Source organism: Artemia franciscana, chromosome 10, assembly GCF_032884065.1.
Source record: "Artemia franciscana chromosome 10, ASM3288406v1, whole genome shotgun sequence".
Taxonomy (NCBI): domain Eukaryota; kingdom Metazoa; phylum Arthropoda; class Branchiopoda; order Anostraca; family Artemiidae; genus Artemia; species Artemia franciscana.
The window spans coordinates 42961384-42979216 of NC_088872.1; the positions used below are offsets into that span (position 1 = coordinate 42961384).

Consider the following 17833-nt stretch of genomic DNA (forward strand, 5'->3'; position numbering starts at 1 on the left):
CAAGCAATAATATTTGCTAATTTGAGTTTAAACTTTAGTATTGGCTCCCTCATAGAAAAATGTATAATTTTGTCACATTAAAGGTCTAAGGGGTATATTATTAGCGGTACCCTTTCTTTGAGGAGTTGCAGATAAAAAAATGTATTATTACTTAAATAATATGTAATATAAAATTTCTGGAACAAAACTGAAGGACATTAAAAGAATTTTAGATGTATAGTTGCTACACTATACGGAAATTCATGATGTTGCTATTACAATTTTCTGCCGCAATGCTGCAAAAAGTTTTGAGATTCTCAGAAGAAATTATACTTCCGTTATTTTTGCTTCTTGGACTTTAACATTTTAAGAGAACAGATTATTAAAATCACCTTATTATGAAAAACACAAGGTTAAAACAAGACATATCTCCAAATTTGAGGACGGGGGCCAGTGCTCGCCCCATTTGCTCCAAATGACAGGTCCATGTGCATGTCGATAGCAGTGACCAATTTAATCATGCCTTGACAGAGAGGGGAGGGGGAGTAAAACAATAATTGCGAAAACTTATCTTGTTTGCGTATTAAAAAATTGAACAATTAAAATAAATAATACGCTATATTATTAAGTGTTAAAAGACGGGACAAAAAAAAATATGAAATTTGTTTTATATTTTTAGCAGCCCACTTGACCTAAAATCGTAAACATAAAAGGAATCGAGGGCGAAAGAAATCAATTGGTTGATTCGACTCGATAGAACGATAAGAAAAGAGTGAATTTCCGAGCAATGCAAATCTTTATTACAAATTAATTTTAAACTAGTTAAAACTAAAACTAACTCAATAATAGAAATGTAAAACTACTTTAATGCTAAATTCTACTTTTATAAGTTATCATTTTATTTTAAAATTTTCTTCTCATATTTTTAAACGTGGAAGAACGAAGTAAACACAGGTCGTAAACTCAAAAACAACTTCTATAACAAAATCTATTTATTAATAGCCTTTATTTTTCATAAGCGTATAAAAAACAAGTGTCCAATTTTATAAAAGATCAAAAGGCTGATTAAAAAGTTTATTTTATTTTAAAATGTTTATAATACATATTTTAAATATTGAGATTACTTAACCGAAGACCAGGGACACCGAGATTAATTGAGGACTGAAATTAATTGATTTATGTAACTTTATAGAATACTTAACATAAAATGGATTTTTGAGCAATGCAGCTCTTTTCTAAAAATTAATTTCAAGCTAGTTAAAACTAATGAAATAATTATGATAAAACAATTTCATTATTAAAATTGGCTAAAATTTGTTATCATTTTTGTTAATGTTTTTTTTGTATTCTTGATCATGAAGTCCGTTTACCTAAAGATTGTCAACATAAAAATAATTTTTTTGGAAAAACTTATAACAATATAGTAATAATCTATATATATATAAATAAGTTGTATGTGTGTTATGTCTGTCGAGTGACGTCATGTTTATGTGTCGACTGACGTCATGTTTGTCGACTGACGTCATTATAAGGATTGAGCTGTATGTCGTCATGAAGTTGTTTGTCGACTGACGTCATGTTTATCAACTGATGAAATTACAGACCGGGGCACCGGGACACAAATGACGACCGGGACAGAGGGAATATAAATGACGACCGGGACACTCAAAGAGAAATTACAGACTGGGACACCGGGACACAAATCACGACCGGGACACAGGTAATATAAATGACGACCGGGACACAGGGACAAAATTACAACGGAGACGCCGGGGGCACAGGGGGGGATATATAAATGACGACCGGGACACAGGGATTGTTCGAAGAGAAATTACAGACCGGGACACCGGGACACAAATGACGACCGGGACACAGGGAATATAAATGACGACCGGGACACTCAAAGAGAAATTACAAACTGGGACACCGGGACACAAATGACGACCGGGACACAGGGAATATAAATGACGACCGGGACACAGGGACACAACTACAACGGGGACGCCGGGGGCACAGGGGGATATATAAATGACGACGGGGACACAGGGAATGTTCAATTAGCAATCACCATCAACAAAGCTCAAGGGCAATCATTAGAATAATGAGGTATAGATCTGAATACGGATTGTTTTTCCCATGGACAATTATATGTTGCATGTTCAAGAGTCAGTAAACCTGACAATCTATTTATATGTACAGACAATGGGACAGCGAAGAATTTTGTATATTCGCAAGTTTTACGTAGTTAAAAACACACACACATATATATATATATATATATATATATATATATATATATATATATATATATATATATATATATATATATATATATATATATATATATATATAAATAAGTTGTCTGTCTGTCTGTGGATCAGGTGACGTCATGTTTCTGTGTCGGCTGACGTCATGAAATTAGTTGTCGTCATTTTTGCTTTGACGGTGACGTCATTAACGGTATTTAAGACATTTGTTCACGGAAAAATGTTTAATTGTAAAATGACTGAAGAACCTACAATGGCAACAGCCGAGGAAGCTGCTCAAAGAATTTATGCCAAAAAACTTGCTGCTGATAGAGAAAGTAAGAAAAGAAAGCGTTCCGAGGAATCACAAGAACAGCAAGAAAACAGGCTTGCGGCTAAAGAACGCAAAACCGCGCAGTTATATGAAAATCCACCTGGACAGCGAGAGTCAAAACATATCAAAACTGAAAATGATAGCGATGATGATTGGGTTTGGGATTTTGACTTGGATAAGGTCATCAATGCCTACCAGATTTAAGTTAAAAAAACAAAGGTTCGTCGATATGTACTTCATAATGACGCTGAAAAATAAAGAAGAAAAAGAAAACTGAAAAAAGAAAAAAGGTAAAAAACTAAAAAAAAAAACTAAAAAGAAAAAACACTCAAAGAGAAATTACAGACCGGGACACAAATGACGACCGAGACAGAGGGAATATAAGTGACGACCGGGAACCTCAAAGAGAAATTACAGACTGGGACACCCGGACACAAATCACGACCGGGACACAGGGAATATAAATGACGACCGGGACACAGGGACACAACTACAACGGGGACGCCGGGGGCACAGGCGGGATATATAAATGACGACCGGGACACAGGGATTGTTCGAATAGAAATTACAGACCGGGACACCGGGACACAAATGACGTCCGGGACACCGGGACACAGGGAATATAAATGACGACCGGGACACTCAAAGAGAAATTACAAACTGGGACACCGGGACACAAATGACGACCGGGACACAGGGAATATAAATGACGACCGGGACACAGGTACACATCATTAGAATAATGAGGTATAGATCTGAATACGGATTGTTTTTCCCATGGACAATTATATGTTGCATGTTCAAGAGTCAGTAAACCTGACAATCTATTTATATGCACAGACAATGGGACAGCGAAGAATGTTGTATATTCGCATGTTTTACGTAGTTAAAAACATATATTTATATCTATCTCTATTTACAGGTGGGACACAGGGACACAACTACAATGGCGCGTAACTAATATGGCGCGTAACGACTTACGAGCGCGGGGGGGCTTGGGGGGGGGGGCGCGAAGCGCCCCACCAACAGCTAGTATATATATATATATATATATATATATATATATATATATATATATATATATATATATATATATATATATATATATATATATATATATATATATATATATATATATATATATATATATATATATATCTATTCACAGGTGGGACACAGGGACACAACTACAATGGCGCGTAACGACTTACGCCCGCGGGGGGGGAGCTTGGGGGGTGGGGTGCGAAGTGCCTTCACCAACTAGGTGTTGGGGCGCCACCCCAATAGCTAGTAATAATAATATTTATGTACAACCCGCTTACATCACAAGATAAATAGTGAAGTTAACATACACACAAAAAAATTGGATCCAGTGACATTAGGGGTAGTTGAAGGGGGAAACCTAAAATGATGGAAAACGCTTAGAGTGGAGGGATCGGGATTAAACTTGGTGGGGAAAAAAGCACAAGTCCTGAATACGTGATTGACATAACCAGAACGGATCCGCTCTCTTTGTTTGAGTTGGGGGGAGGGTTAATTCTGAAAAATAGAAAAAATGAGGTATTTTTAAGTTACGAAGGAGTGGTCAGACCTTAATGAAATTTCACATTTAGAAGGATCTCGTAACTCAGATTTCTTATTTTAAATTTTGGTCGGATCCAGTGTCGTTGGGGGGAGATGGGAGAGGGTCGGAAATCTTGGAAGTGGCTTAGAGTGGAGGGATCAGGATGAAACCTGTTGGGAAGAATAAGCACAAGTCTAAGCTACGTGACTGACATAACCGGACCGGATCCATTCTATTTGGTGGAGTTTGGGGGGGGGGGTTAATTAAGAAAAAATAGAAAAAATGAGGTATTTTTAACTTACGAACAGGTGACCAGATTTTAATGGACTTTGATATTTAGAAGGACCATATGCTTTAGAGCTCTTATTATAAATCCCGACCAGACCCAGAGGAGTTGGAGGGGGAAACCAGAAATCTTGGAAAACGTGAAAATTGAGGTATCTTTATCTTCCGAATGGGTGATCGGATCTTAATGAAACTTTATATATTGAAAGATCTTATGTCTCAGATGCTTCATTTCAATTTGAATCAGATCTGGGGACGCAAGGGGTTGTAGGGGGAAACAAAAATTTTGGAAATCGGAAATCATGGAAAATGCTTAGAGTAGAGAAATCGGGATGAAACTTTGATGGAAAGAATAAGCAATAGTTATAGATACAGGATTGACATAATTGGAACGGATCCGTTCTCTTTGGGGGAGCTGAGGGGTGTTAATCTGGAAAAATTAGAAAAATCGAGGTATTTTTAACTTAAAAACGGGTGACCGAATCTTAACGAAATTTGATATTTAGAAGGAACTCATGTCTCAGAGCTCTTATTTCAAATCCCGACCAGAGCTGTTGATATTTGGAGTAGTAGAAGGGGGAAACCGGAAATATTGGAAAATGTTCAGAGTGGAGAGATCGGGATGAGTAGAATAAGTAAATGTCGTAGATACGTAATAGATGTAATTGGATTGGAGTTAGGGCTCTGCTCTCTTTGGGAGAGTTAGGGGGGTGGGATTCAGCGCTTTGGCGAGTTTGGTACTTCTAGACGTGCTAGGACGATAAAAATTGGTAGGCGTGTCAAGTAGCTGCACAAATTGACTTTATAAAGTCGTTTTTCCTGATTCGACCATCTGGAGGACTGAAGGGAGAGGAAAGTAGAAAAAATGAGGTATTTTTAAATTACGAGTGGGTGATCGGATCTTAATGAATTCTAATATTTTGAAGGACCTCGTGACTCAGAGCTCTTATTTTAAATCCCGACCGGCATTAAGCCTCTGATTTTCCTTTTAAAGCAATCTATTGATTCTTAGAATTTTGCTAGAGCTCATGCCATATGATCTCCTGGCTCTTGGCTCTTCCGGCCTCGTCAAATGTACCATATGAGCTCTTAGCTCTTGTTTTTTATTGTAACATGTATGCGTTTTTTTCAAATAATTGTAGTTTTTTCGCAAGTACCTAATGATTTTAGAAAAACCTTAATTAAACCACTGTATAAGAAAGGTGACAAGAGTGAGTGAGCAAATTACTTAGTAATAGGATACTTTTTAGTCTGAGAGATGCTGCAGACAAAGTTTTAAGGGAGGAACAGTGCGGTTTTAAAAAAGGTAGAGGATGTGTCGACTTAGTTTTCACTCCTAGGTTAATAATTGAGAAGTCCCTTCGTTGTCAAACATCTTTGGTCCTCAGTTTTATTGATTATGAGCAAGCTTTCGACTCTGTTGATAGAAGAGCATTAGCAAAGGTCTTATCCTTATATGGTATACCAGACAAATACATTAAGGTGATTTGTTCTGTGTACGAGAATAATACTGCTGCGGTTAAGGTAGGAAATAAAGTTAGTAACTGGTTTTGTATTAGATGAGGAGTTAAGCTGGGCTGTGTTCTATCCCCCTTTGTATGGATCATTTTGATGGACTTCGTCTAATGGACCACAGGAAAGGCAATTGGAGACCAAGGAATCAAATGGGGAGGAAAAACACTTTTGGACTTAGATTATGCTGATTATTTAAGCAGATTAGATAAAAGTGTGAGCAAAAGGAATGAATTCTTAGAGGTTTTGCGTGTTCAGGGTGCTAGAATAGGCTTGAAAATTAATCTTAAGAAGACTAAGTCATTAAATGAAGATGAAAAGGTGACGTTGGGTAACGAAAATATTGATCAGGTTGGCAGCTTCACTTACCTTGTTAGTATTATTAGTAAAGACGGTGGGAGCAATGAAGACGTTAAAAGTAGAATAGCTAAGGCTCAGTTTGTTTTTTCACAGTTAAAAAAAAGTTTGGAAGAATAGGGAGATAAGTGTGCAAACCAATATTAGAATATTGGAAGCTACAGTGATAATAGTAGTTATAAATATGGCTCTGAAGCATGGGCGCTCCGAAAAACAGACGAAAATTTACTAGATGTTTTCCAGAGAAATTGGTTACGGATTGTTCTGGGTACCCGGCTGACTGACCGTATTTCAAACAGTAGATTGTACGAAAAATGTGGTTCCATCCCGCTTTCCTGGACTATAATGAAAGAAAGGTTGAGATGGCTAGGCCACGTTCTGCGGATGAAGGATGACAGATTGCCGAAGATTGTCCTTTTTGGACAACCGTCTGGAGCTACACGGAAAGCATGTTGTCCTCGTCTGGGTCGCAAGGATGTCATAAATAAATATTTAAAGAAAATGGGAACTTCCTGAGAGGGTGCAAAGAGGGAGGCCTTGAATGGAGGAGCGTGCGTAGCTGTGTTGGTCTCGGGGGGCTTGGTGCTGCAGTGAGCTGCAGTATTAGTAGTAGTAGTAGAAGTAGTAGTAGTATTAGTTATTTACTTTTTAAGTAAATTAGTTATTTACTTTTTACTTTTTGTTCCTTTAGCTTATAGCAGCATTGCTTTACAAAGCTGATTGTCAAATATAGAATAATACTTTATGAATATTTCATTCTTTAATTTGAATGTTCAATTTTTTGGTAAACTAGACAAAGATGACTCAAATAGATAAAGATACTCAATCAAACAGCTATTTTTCCGTTTGGAAATGCTGTAATTCAATGTTCTTCCAAAACTTACGTTTTTTACAATACTGATTAAAATTCAACCATAAAAAATATGTTTATACGCTTTAAATTTTGTAATACATCATTTTCATCAGAAACAGTGTAATTTTCAATTAGACCTTTTTGGGTGGCTCTATTAGCATTACACATGGAAGTTTAACATTCCGCCCCCCCCCCCACACCACTATGGAGCTGCAAAGCTATTCCGAGAAAACATAAACTTGCTGATTCAAACATTTCTATTCAAAAACAAGGGTGCTTTTGTAATGCCTGGTAATTGAAGCTAAATCATCCTTGGGTTTTAGTACTGGCCTGATTTTTCTGTTTGTTTTTAGTTATACCCTCATTCCTTCATATTTATTGTAATGTTTTCACTTGTTTCTTTGTCTTCGTTAGTATCGTTATTTTCCGTTGTGTTCTTTTTTTTTCTTTTGCTTTTGTTTTTTTTCGCCATTCCGTCTTTTTATTATATAACAGTTTTCAAATAAATAATATTAATAATACTGTACTTATTCAATTGCAGGAACTAGGCTAATTACTAGCATTAAGATTTTGAAAAAACAAAACAAAAAAAAACCAACAGAACATTCACCAAAAATATTAAAAAGGGAAATTTTATTACATATTTGCTTTTGGATTATAAAACAATGATGTATTTAGTGAAAGTAGGAACCTAATTTGCATTAATTTAAGAAAAATTCCCCAAATAAACGTGAAAAGGCATAAGTGACAGTTTATTGTTTACTCGATGTATTAATCAAAACTATTGTTATTTAGAGTTAAATTTTGATCTAAAATTTTGCTGTGCATTTGGGCCTATATTAAGGAAAATTTTGGAATCCCAAAAAAATGGTAATGTCAAGATCTTTGTCATTTTCTGAAAAATTGTGTAAACTCAAAAAATCGGCTTATTATACAAACCATAAATAAATGCGAAAACTTTGAGGCATAATTTTACTGTGCATATATGCTTATATTAAGGAAAATTATATGTATTCTAGAAATCAAGACAATATCAAAGCGAAAATCTTGGTCATTTTCTGGGAAATTGTGGAAACTTGAAAAAAATCGGCATAGTAAACAAGCCGTAGATAAACATGATAAACTTTAGAAGTAGAATTTTACTGTGCATCAGAGCCTATATTAAGGAAAATTACATATATTTTGGAAGCCAAAACAATGGCATAGCGAAAATTTTGGTCATTTTCTGAAAAATTGTGAAAACTTAAAAAATTGGCTTAGTATGCGAGTTATAAATAAGCATGAAAATTTTAGAGGCAATGTTACTCTGCATCTGGGCATATATTAAGGAAAATTGCGTATATTCTGGAAGCCAAGACAATGGCAAAGTGAAAATCTTGGTCATTTTCTGGAAAGTTGTGAAAACTTTAAAATTGGCTTAGTCTACAGTTCTACCTTTAAATAGGTACAATTTAAAATTATGAAGCTAGACATAAAGTCTAAGACATCCTGGCTTTAACATCTAAAACTGAAAGTGTGATTATTGGGAAGATCTGACTCCCATTCTGAAGTTTTTGCTTAAAGATTCTATTTTACTTGCAGGGCAGGAAGGGACTGTCAAGCAATGACAACGTGAGGCGTATAGCTGATGAGGTTGCAGAACCAGATGACAATGAGATTAATCCTTTCCAGCTTTTCCCACCAACTTTCCATGACCTATTAGACATCCCAATTCATGACTATGGTAACGGAACTACGTTGAATACCTATGAAAAGTTTAAGAAAAGACCGAAGCAACCATTAGTTTCTAGTGGTTATGCTAATACGAAATTCCAAGGGGGATTCAACCAAGAAGATGAGGGAAATGGCTATGAAGAGCATACTCCAAAGCGTAGAAGAAAGAAATATAGAGTCACTACTTCAAGACCAGACGCCTATGACAATTATGAAGAAGTAAGAAGACCTTCAAAGAATAAAAACAGGGTTACTACTCCAGGGTATGACACTTACGAAAACTTTGAAGCAGAAAGACGTCCTTCAAAGTATAACAGAAGACCAAGCTTTGAAAGACCTGAATATCCTTCTGACGATGGAACATCTGTTAGAGATGAAGATGACGATTACAATAAAAGAAATAAGAATAATTATGACCAATCATTCCGTAGACCAGTAGAAGAAATAATTTCTGAGGACGTTCCAGTTTATACACCCACTCAACCTCCAAGAATGCAAGCTAAAAGACCTTCTGAAGATCATTTTGAATCGTTTGAAGATACAAGAACATATTCACGACCGTACGATGGTGATCGATACCCCTCAAAGGCAAAAGAGCGCAAGCCTGAAAAGCCAACAACATATAGAGGTGAAAGTTATTATACTACTCCAAGTAATGACGTAAGAGTTGGCGGAGAATATCCAGAGGAATTCCTCCGTGAAAGGAAAACTACACCACTTCCTAATAAACCTGTTTATGATGAAGATATAATTTACGATTATGATGACGAAAGAAATACAGGTGATAAATCCGTTTATTTCCATGTGACCAAGCCAGAATCTAACATAAGAGGAACAAACTCACATGGACTTCCTCCACATGCAACTAAAAATTCCTTTATAAGTGATGGTCAACATCACTCACATGGACCACAGCAAAATTACAATTATCAGTCATCAATTGTACAAAAACCTCCACTCTTTCCTAGAGATAACCCAGGTGCCAACTTGAAGTCTGAGATGAAAAGACCGATCCCGCAAAATATTGAAACAGGACCTACACAAGGTGGTTTTCCATCTGTCTTCAATAGTGACTCTCCGTTCAAAAATGATAAACCCGTTGGTAATTATGAGGTTCGACCAAATATAAGACCCAACACCTATAAACCTCATCAAATTGTTCCAGGATTCCCTCAACCTGGATACAAACGGCCGTTTACTCCATCAGAGCCAATTGGGTTTAGACCTCCTATTTTACAAAAACATAGCGAGCCCTTTTTCCGTCAGCATCCAAAAGAAATATTTAGAAATGAAGGAGAAACATCTTTCTTAAGACCTCCTCGAATTGAAATCAGGCAAGATAACAGGCAACCAGCTCCAAATCGTGAACAATCGTCGCGTCCTTTGTCATCTATTACTAGCATGTTTTCCTCATTATTTGGAAGGAAGGCTGGCCGTAAAAGACGGTCAGTGGATGAAGAACTTATTTCCTTAGAATCCAAGAGGGCTCCAACGGCTTTTAAATTAGGCAGAAGTGATATGGAAAACATTGAAAAATTAAAAGGAAATGAAACATATCAAAAAGATGGCTTACCTCCTCATTTTTATTACTACCCCCCTGGTAAAACTGTACCTTTACTTGTTGTTGGGCCATTTGATGGTGATGCTCCTCTTGTAGAGGGTGCAGAATTGGTACATATTGAGCCAATTATTGGCAATAAGTCCGATCCAGAAAACGTTGCAATTAAGAGAGTGGACATAGATGAAGAGGAGAATAAGTCCTTTCTCGGGTTAAAGAGACTTCCCAGCTTATATTCAGTTCTTCAGAGAAGTTCTTATGGTGAAGAATCAGTCCATCACATCCAAGCTAAGCAATCATCTCTTCGAAATGGTGTGGTATTTCCGAAAAAGAATCTTTACCCTGGAATCCAAACATCTAGACAGCCAGTAGAAGCTGTCCTTGATCCAGTTAGTAGTGAGCTTTCCATACCACAAAATGCTGGTGTGGTTGAAGAGCCTAACGGGGACGAAAATGTGTTTAGCTCTGTGTCTACAGCTGTAAAGAGTACAGCAAAAAAGCTAAATCCACTTCAGTTATTGAGGAGCAGTCAAAAACAGGGTCTGAAGACAACTAATGGAGGAACTGTTGATTTGTCTCTTATTAGACCTGCTAAAGCTGGCTCTATTCCTGACACGCCTTTTTCACCACCTATTCACCTAATTCCTCTTCAAAAAGAAGAAGAACGAATTAATAAAAATCTTGCCACATCTTCTTTTATCCTGCCAGTAACACCTTTATCATTGCCTGCAGAAACTAATCAAAAAAATCCATCATCTTCAGATAATTCTCCTTTTACAGAAGAAAAACCTATACCAAATCCCAAGCCTCAACTATTCCCAGTAAATATGCCTGAAATAAAATCTGCGGATGTACCCGCAGTCAAAGAGAAAGAAGAGGATATTGAGGCCCTCCCAAGTGCAGAAAGATATGTAAGAATACCAGTAAAAACTGGCTTTTCCCGGGATGGGGTTTATATTATTGAAGCGTCACCAGTTCAAGAGGACTTTGAAGAAAGGTTTGACCAGCAGTCTTCCCAGCCTGAATTTAAAGATATACAAAAGGGGTCGATAAAGCAGAACCCTTCTTTAAAAATTGAACAAGATAAGTCGCTGCTTTTTAACAATGGAAAACAAGGATCTCTTCTTCAAGATTCATCTCCGGTCCAAAGCTCATTCCCAACTGTTTCCATACCAAACTTTCAGAATTCTAAACTGAAACAGCCAGATAGGGCCAAAGCTTCAGAAAACATACTGAATTCTGAAAAACCCAAAGAGCAATCATCAGTCAACAATAAGCCACCCAAGTCTCTGCTTGTTAACAACAGAAATCAAGAATCTCTACGTCAAGATTCATCACAAGGTCAAAACCCTTACGAAATTGTTTCTACACCAAATTTTCAGAATGCTAAATTACAACAGCCAGATGGGGTTGAATATTCTGGGAACATAATCAAATCTGAAGAACCTGAAAAGCAGTTACCAGAAGACAATAAGCCACCTTTGTTCCCACCTGGTATGCCAATGCCCCCACTTTTTTCTTTAAGCTTAAACTCTGCTTCCCAAAGTTTACCCTCAAAACAGGGTCAGCCCCAAGAACGACCTCAAGTGATAAATTCAAACCCATTAAAGAGAAACAGAACATCTGTATTCTTTCCCGAAGGAAAACAGCGTCATAAGTCACAAGCAAGTATTCTCAGTCCTCAGTTTGATGCGCAGCCTGTAAAAGCGCTCAAGGTCAGTCACAATCGCCATCCAGTGTATAAGCCTTATGCTGCATCAACACGCCAAAAACTTGCTGCATTGCCACCAGGCGTTACACCTGATCCTCCAAAGCTACAAGATCTCGATGCACCATTCATACCAAGCCCTCAAGTAAGCATTTCTGGCTTTGAATATGATGATTCCGAGAATTTGGATGTTCAGCGAGCTAATAAGAGAGAAGACAGCATACAAACCAGCGGAAAAACTACATTACCAGTGATGGAAACCGGTTTTGTGCCAATCATTTTAAATTAGAAACTGCCAAAATGATTAATATATAGGGAATTGTGAAGGGTATTTATTATATTTATTGTATTTATTAAGTGAAAGTAAACCCGTTTTTATGAATCTTGATTTATTGACCCGTACTTACCGAGCGGCTAGCGCACTGGACTTGAAATCATTGTGTCCGAAAGGGGAAGGTTTCAGTAAAGGTGTCGCTAATTATTTGGTTTGGAATAGGGATCAGCGGTTTGATTTGTAAGCTCAGCCAAAGTGTTTGGTTTGGAAGTGTTGGTTTGGAATAGGGATCAGCGGTTTGATTTGTAAGCTCAGCCAAAGTCAACCCATTTTGAAATGGATACCCGGAGACATCTGGCGAGGGGTATACTGGAAACTTCGGACGATTTGTCCCCAGCCACGAAATGTAATTCTGGCCGAAGGTAGAGAACCAGGACAACATTATCTGGGCTGTCTGCATGTAAAAAGAAAGTTTTTTGCTTATTGAATAGAAACTTTGTTGACTTGAAAACTTAAAAGATAAGACCAGTAAAATTACTTTGAGTTACAACCATGAAAAAAATTGCATTTACTCTTCAGTTAAAATGTATAGGAAGTCAAGTAATAACAACTCACCAGCTTTTGAGTTGTTTTTGGGGAGTAAGTCCTGTACGGATAACCTTGTCACAGTTGAAGTACGGGGGCGAGCATTATTATGAATGAAGCCACGTCTTCTGTGAGCAAATCGGTTACTGATTGAGTTTTTCTACCTGGGAAAATATCAATGAAGAATTTTCTATAAGAGGCTTAAAAAACTGCGCCAGGCAATACAGAATAGGTGCCGAGGAATACTCACCAAAGGCGTTTTCATCTTCATTCGCAGTTATACCAAACTCCTTACTGCAGAGGTGACAAAAGAACTCCTATAGGTCTTTAGTTAGGATAATTTGACCATTTTTACTTCAACCCAGTTCTCATTCACCTGACATGTTAGATCTTTGATGTACAGGCTCATTCATCATGAGCCTGTTAGATCTTTGATGTATATCCGCACGAAACCAAAATATTAAAGTGAGTGTGCAAAGTTATATGTATAACACAAAAGTACACAAAATTGTAATTGCTAAGACAATTAATGGACCATATTGACAATTTATAAAAATATGAATATTTTTGGGGAAGGATCAGAGAAATCGCTCTCCCCATATGCTTTCCTATCTGATGTATCATTAAAACTTGTGTCTTCTGTCTTTTGAGGCATGAAAATTCAATATTCTGTTCAGTAGTGTCTTTAAAAATCGTCCAATTGTTGAAGAAAACAAAATCTACTATTATTACGTTTCGCAGTGTTTCCAAATGTAGATACCCTCATTTCAAAATGAGGGTATCCAATGTACCCTCAGGGGTATGAGAAGAGTATGGTAGGAGTAAGCGTTGTGCTGGAGTGGTAGGATTATACACCTGTACAACCAAAGAACATTAAAATTAACAACCAAAGAACGAAATTCTGGTATAAATAGTTTGATTCTTCTCATTGATCCAAACAAATGTTATTCAATAATAATATCAATTTCATTTTGTACACGCGCATGTACATTTTGTACATACGGGCACACACATGCATGTGAGCATAAAAAGAGAAAAAATGAACATTTTTGAATATCATTAAAACACATCCATTTTTTCTACGAAGGGTACTCAGCGTTACAAAAATTATGGAACAGGTTATACATATATGTCAAATTTTGGGAAACATTTAGATAAGGTACTTATACTTACCCAGAAACCATGATAAGTAAAAAGAATGGAATTATGTTCATAAAATATTATATGCTGTTAAAAAAAAAAAAACAACAAAGAAAAATAAATATCGTCGATTTCTCACAGATCTAATTGAATATTGAATCAAGAAAAACAATATGCTTTCAATAAATATTAAAATTATTGCATTGCCCCCAAAGATCGAAACATATTTAGGATACGAAAATCATTATATAAAGTACTATGTTTGCTACTAAAGCCAAAGACTATGTATTTTCTGCAAAAATGCAGTGGGGTTGGAGGTGGAACCACCCCCTCCTACTTTCATATTGTGCTGGGTCAATTGGCAAGAAAATTGATTTTGTCTAGACTTTATTGATGATATATTTTTGATTTTTATTTAATTATGTAAAAACAACAAAGTGAACAGGATTAGTCTAAAACTAAAATAGAAATTTTAACAGGGTATATGCTAAAATTCGGATTTAGATGGTTAAAAGAACCTGACTTCCCTTGAAAGCATTTCCTCCGCCACCAGTGAAAACACTCCTCTTCAACATAAACAATATTTAGGACACAATCTTAAGTTAAAGTAAAACACTTTTAATAAAGAAGTTTGAAGCTGGGTCTTCTCAAACTAAGTAGTAAAAGAATGGAACAACCTCCCCCAAGAAGTGGTTATAGAAATTAAACAGAAAAAGATTTTTGTTTTTACTAAGAGAAAGTAGCACCATTAAAATTTAAAACAGACAGAAATTAAACCTTATATTAGAGCTGCCCCTGCCTCAACTCCTGCTCTTTACGCTAGAGTTTAATTTTTTGCCACTGTTATTTTAGAAAGACTACTCAGACACAAGGGCCTTGGAATCTTAATTAAAAGTATTAAAAAAAAAATTTTAGTGTAAAGAGCGAGGGTTGAGGAAGGGGCAGCCCCCCTCATACAAGGAATGATTTTTTTCGTTTCAAGTTTTAATATTGATCCCTGCTTTCAGTTGAAAACAATCGTTTTTTTTTCAAATATTTAATATGTGTTCAACCTTGGCCATATTTTGTGTTTTATTCATGTGAGCTTTTTTTCTTTTTCTTGTTTGTGGCGATGAAACTAAGGAATGTTATTATTCATTATTATTCAATATTATTCCTACGTGTTTCTAATTTTTAAAGTCTCTACACCTGTAAAATGAAGATTCGCTAGATATATTTAAAAATGAACTCTTCACAATAAATTAATAATAAAAAACAACAAAACACTTATTTGATGTAAAACGACATTTAGCAAAAAATGGAAGGGAGAAGATAAATCAAGGGAAGACAAGAGTTTGACAAGAGAAAAGGGGCTATATTTATAAAACCAAAGCGCGAGTAGAATCACGATCGGGAACTAGAAAAGGTGTTAGTTTCCCCATAGACGGCCAGCACATAGTCGGCTAATATGGACAACAGAAGATCATGAAATAGTGGTGCAACTACAAATTGCGTTTGCACAAACTGTATTTTTAAATTCACATTTTATAGGTAGCGTTATGCTCTCTACTATTATGAAGACATGCATAAAGTCAAAACTAGTACATTTTTTTAAAATAAATATTTACATCAGTTTCGAACATTCACCAAATGCCTGGTGACAAACATAAAATGCTAGAACTACAACACTAAACACAAAGGAGATTGCATATATTCTCAACACTAAAAACTTTGAGTAAACAATAAGAGGCAACGAAAAAAATCATTTATCTTCTTAACACTAAACATCGAAATGGCACTAAATACACAAAAAAAAGAAAAGAATAAAATGAAACAATAGTATTTGATAATAAGTACTCAGGGACACGTCTGTGCTAAACTGATAGATTAAAAAATTCATGTTTGAATTTGTTTGTATTGCTAGTAATGAATGGTGAGTAAATATTGATCCTTGTCAGCAAAAAAAAAAATTATGAGCTAAACTATTGATATCAATAAATTGAAGAGTCAGCTTTTTGTTGTGATCCTAAATATATATTTGTTTTTATTATTAATTTGTAGACAAGAAAGTACGTATAAGTAAAGTACGTAAGTGCGTATGAAAAACAGAAGGAAAACAAATTAATAAGGAGAAATTTCGGCAAAAATATGCCGTCAACTTTTACTTGCATTGCAAGAGTACCCTTGAGCTAATATATGAGACCACTATAATCAGAAATGTTTCCCCTGGATGAAATTCTGTGAATTTCTGTATTTTCGTTTTGTTTGTTTTACGTTTTGTGTTTTATGAACATTTATTTATTTTATTTCCAGTAGTGATTGTATTTATCTAGTTGTCACTTTGAAAAAGATTTAATTTTTTGCAGTTATGAAGTATAAAGGTGTCATATTGGTTTTTGGTATTCAAAATAGATTAAAAATGTTGAATCAAAAAATTTGATTTGATTTTCTTAACCTTACTTTGAATGCTTTACTTTGAAGAAATTACTCTAATAATGCGTTACTTTTTATAAACACTGAGTCTAAAGATATTAAATATTTTGGTGCTTGATAACCAAGTTCAAAACTATCGGTATTGTTAAAAAAATATCCGTCCAACGCTTCGGCATTGCTCAGCAGAACTGAATTCTGGGAGTTTATATCTTAGTTTTTGTAAGTAGGCTATTGTTTTGGTTCATGTTTTGTACTTACTTACTTTTTCCGTTTTTATATACATTTACTTTAATTGACATACTGCTTCTATTGCCTTTAGAAAAACGTTTGTCTCTAAGCTTCATTAGATAAAAAAAACAAGTTTTTTCTACTTAAAGTAAGGAGCAGCGTTAAAACTTAAAACGAACAGAAATTATACGTATATGAGGGGGTTGCCCCCTCCTCAACACCTTGCTGGCCACGCTACAATTTTTGGCACTATAAAAAAAGTTACTTATTGTTCTAATTAAACAACCCCAGTGGTTCAGAAGTCGTTTTTAAAGAACTGGGACGAAATGTAAACTTCAGTGTAAATAGTGAGGGATTGAGGAGGGGGAAACCACCTCGTATGCGTAATAATTGCTGTTTGTTTTAGGTTTTAATGTTACTTCTTACTTTCAGTTGAAAAAAAAACTAGTTTTTATTTAATTTTTGATCGTTTTTTAAATAATGCTTGGATAGCTGGCTCCACTTCCACAGATAAATCCTCATCCCAACAGAAATATCCTCTGGGCAATTCAATCCTGGCAAAAATTTACCCCGGACAATTACCCTTAACGTATCCACGCGTAGCAAAGTCCTGCAAAGTTCTCCCCTTGCAAAGTCCTCCCAGCAAAAATTCGTCCTTCCCACCCCAACCGAAAAATGTATGTATACTTGTATTATAACTGGCAAGTTTTATAACTTAAAAATCTTTCCCCATGGCTTTAGGGGGTCATTTTATCTCAAAGAGATAATTATTGGGCCTTTTGACTATGCTGAACAAAATAGTTATCTCAAAATTTTGATCGGACGATTTCAAAAAATGGCGTGGGAGGGGGCCTTGTTGCCCTCTAATTTTTTAATTACTTAAAAAGAGTCCTAGAACTTTTAATTTCAGTTAGGATAAGCCCTTTCCTGACTTTTTGGGCCTACTTGATCGATGAGATCACCACTGAAAAAAAAACTCGCATCTGTGATCTTTCTTGTGGTGAAAATTACAATATTCGACATTTTTGCAGATATGAGCTTGAAACCTCTATAGTAGGGTTCTTTGATGCGCTAAATTTAATGGT

At 35.8% G+C, this 17833-nt stretch overlaps 1 protein-coding gene across 1 annotated transcript in view; it reads left to right on the forward strand.

The window, feature by feature from the left end:
- The window catches only part of LOC136032216 (uncharacterized), a 37562-nt gene extending 25071 nt beyond the window's left edge, over positions 1–12491 (forward strand). Inside the window, exon 3 of the mRNA XM_065712428.1 lies at positions 8712–12491. Coding sequence (XP_065568500.1) covers positions 8712–12398 — 3687 coding nt within the window. The 3' untranslated portion in view covers positions 12399–12491. The remainder of the gene's footprint in view (positions 1–8711) is intronic.
- Positions 12492–17833: the final 5342 nt, after the last annotated feature.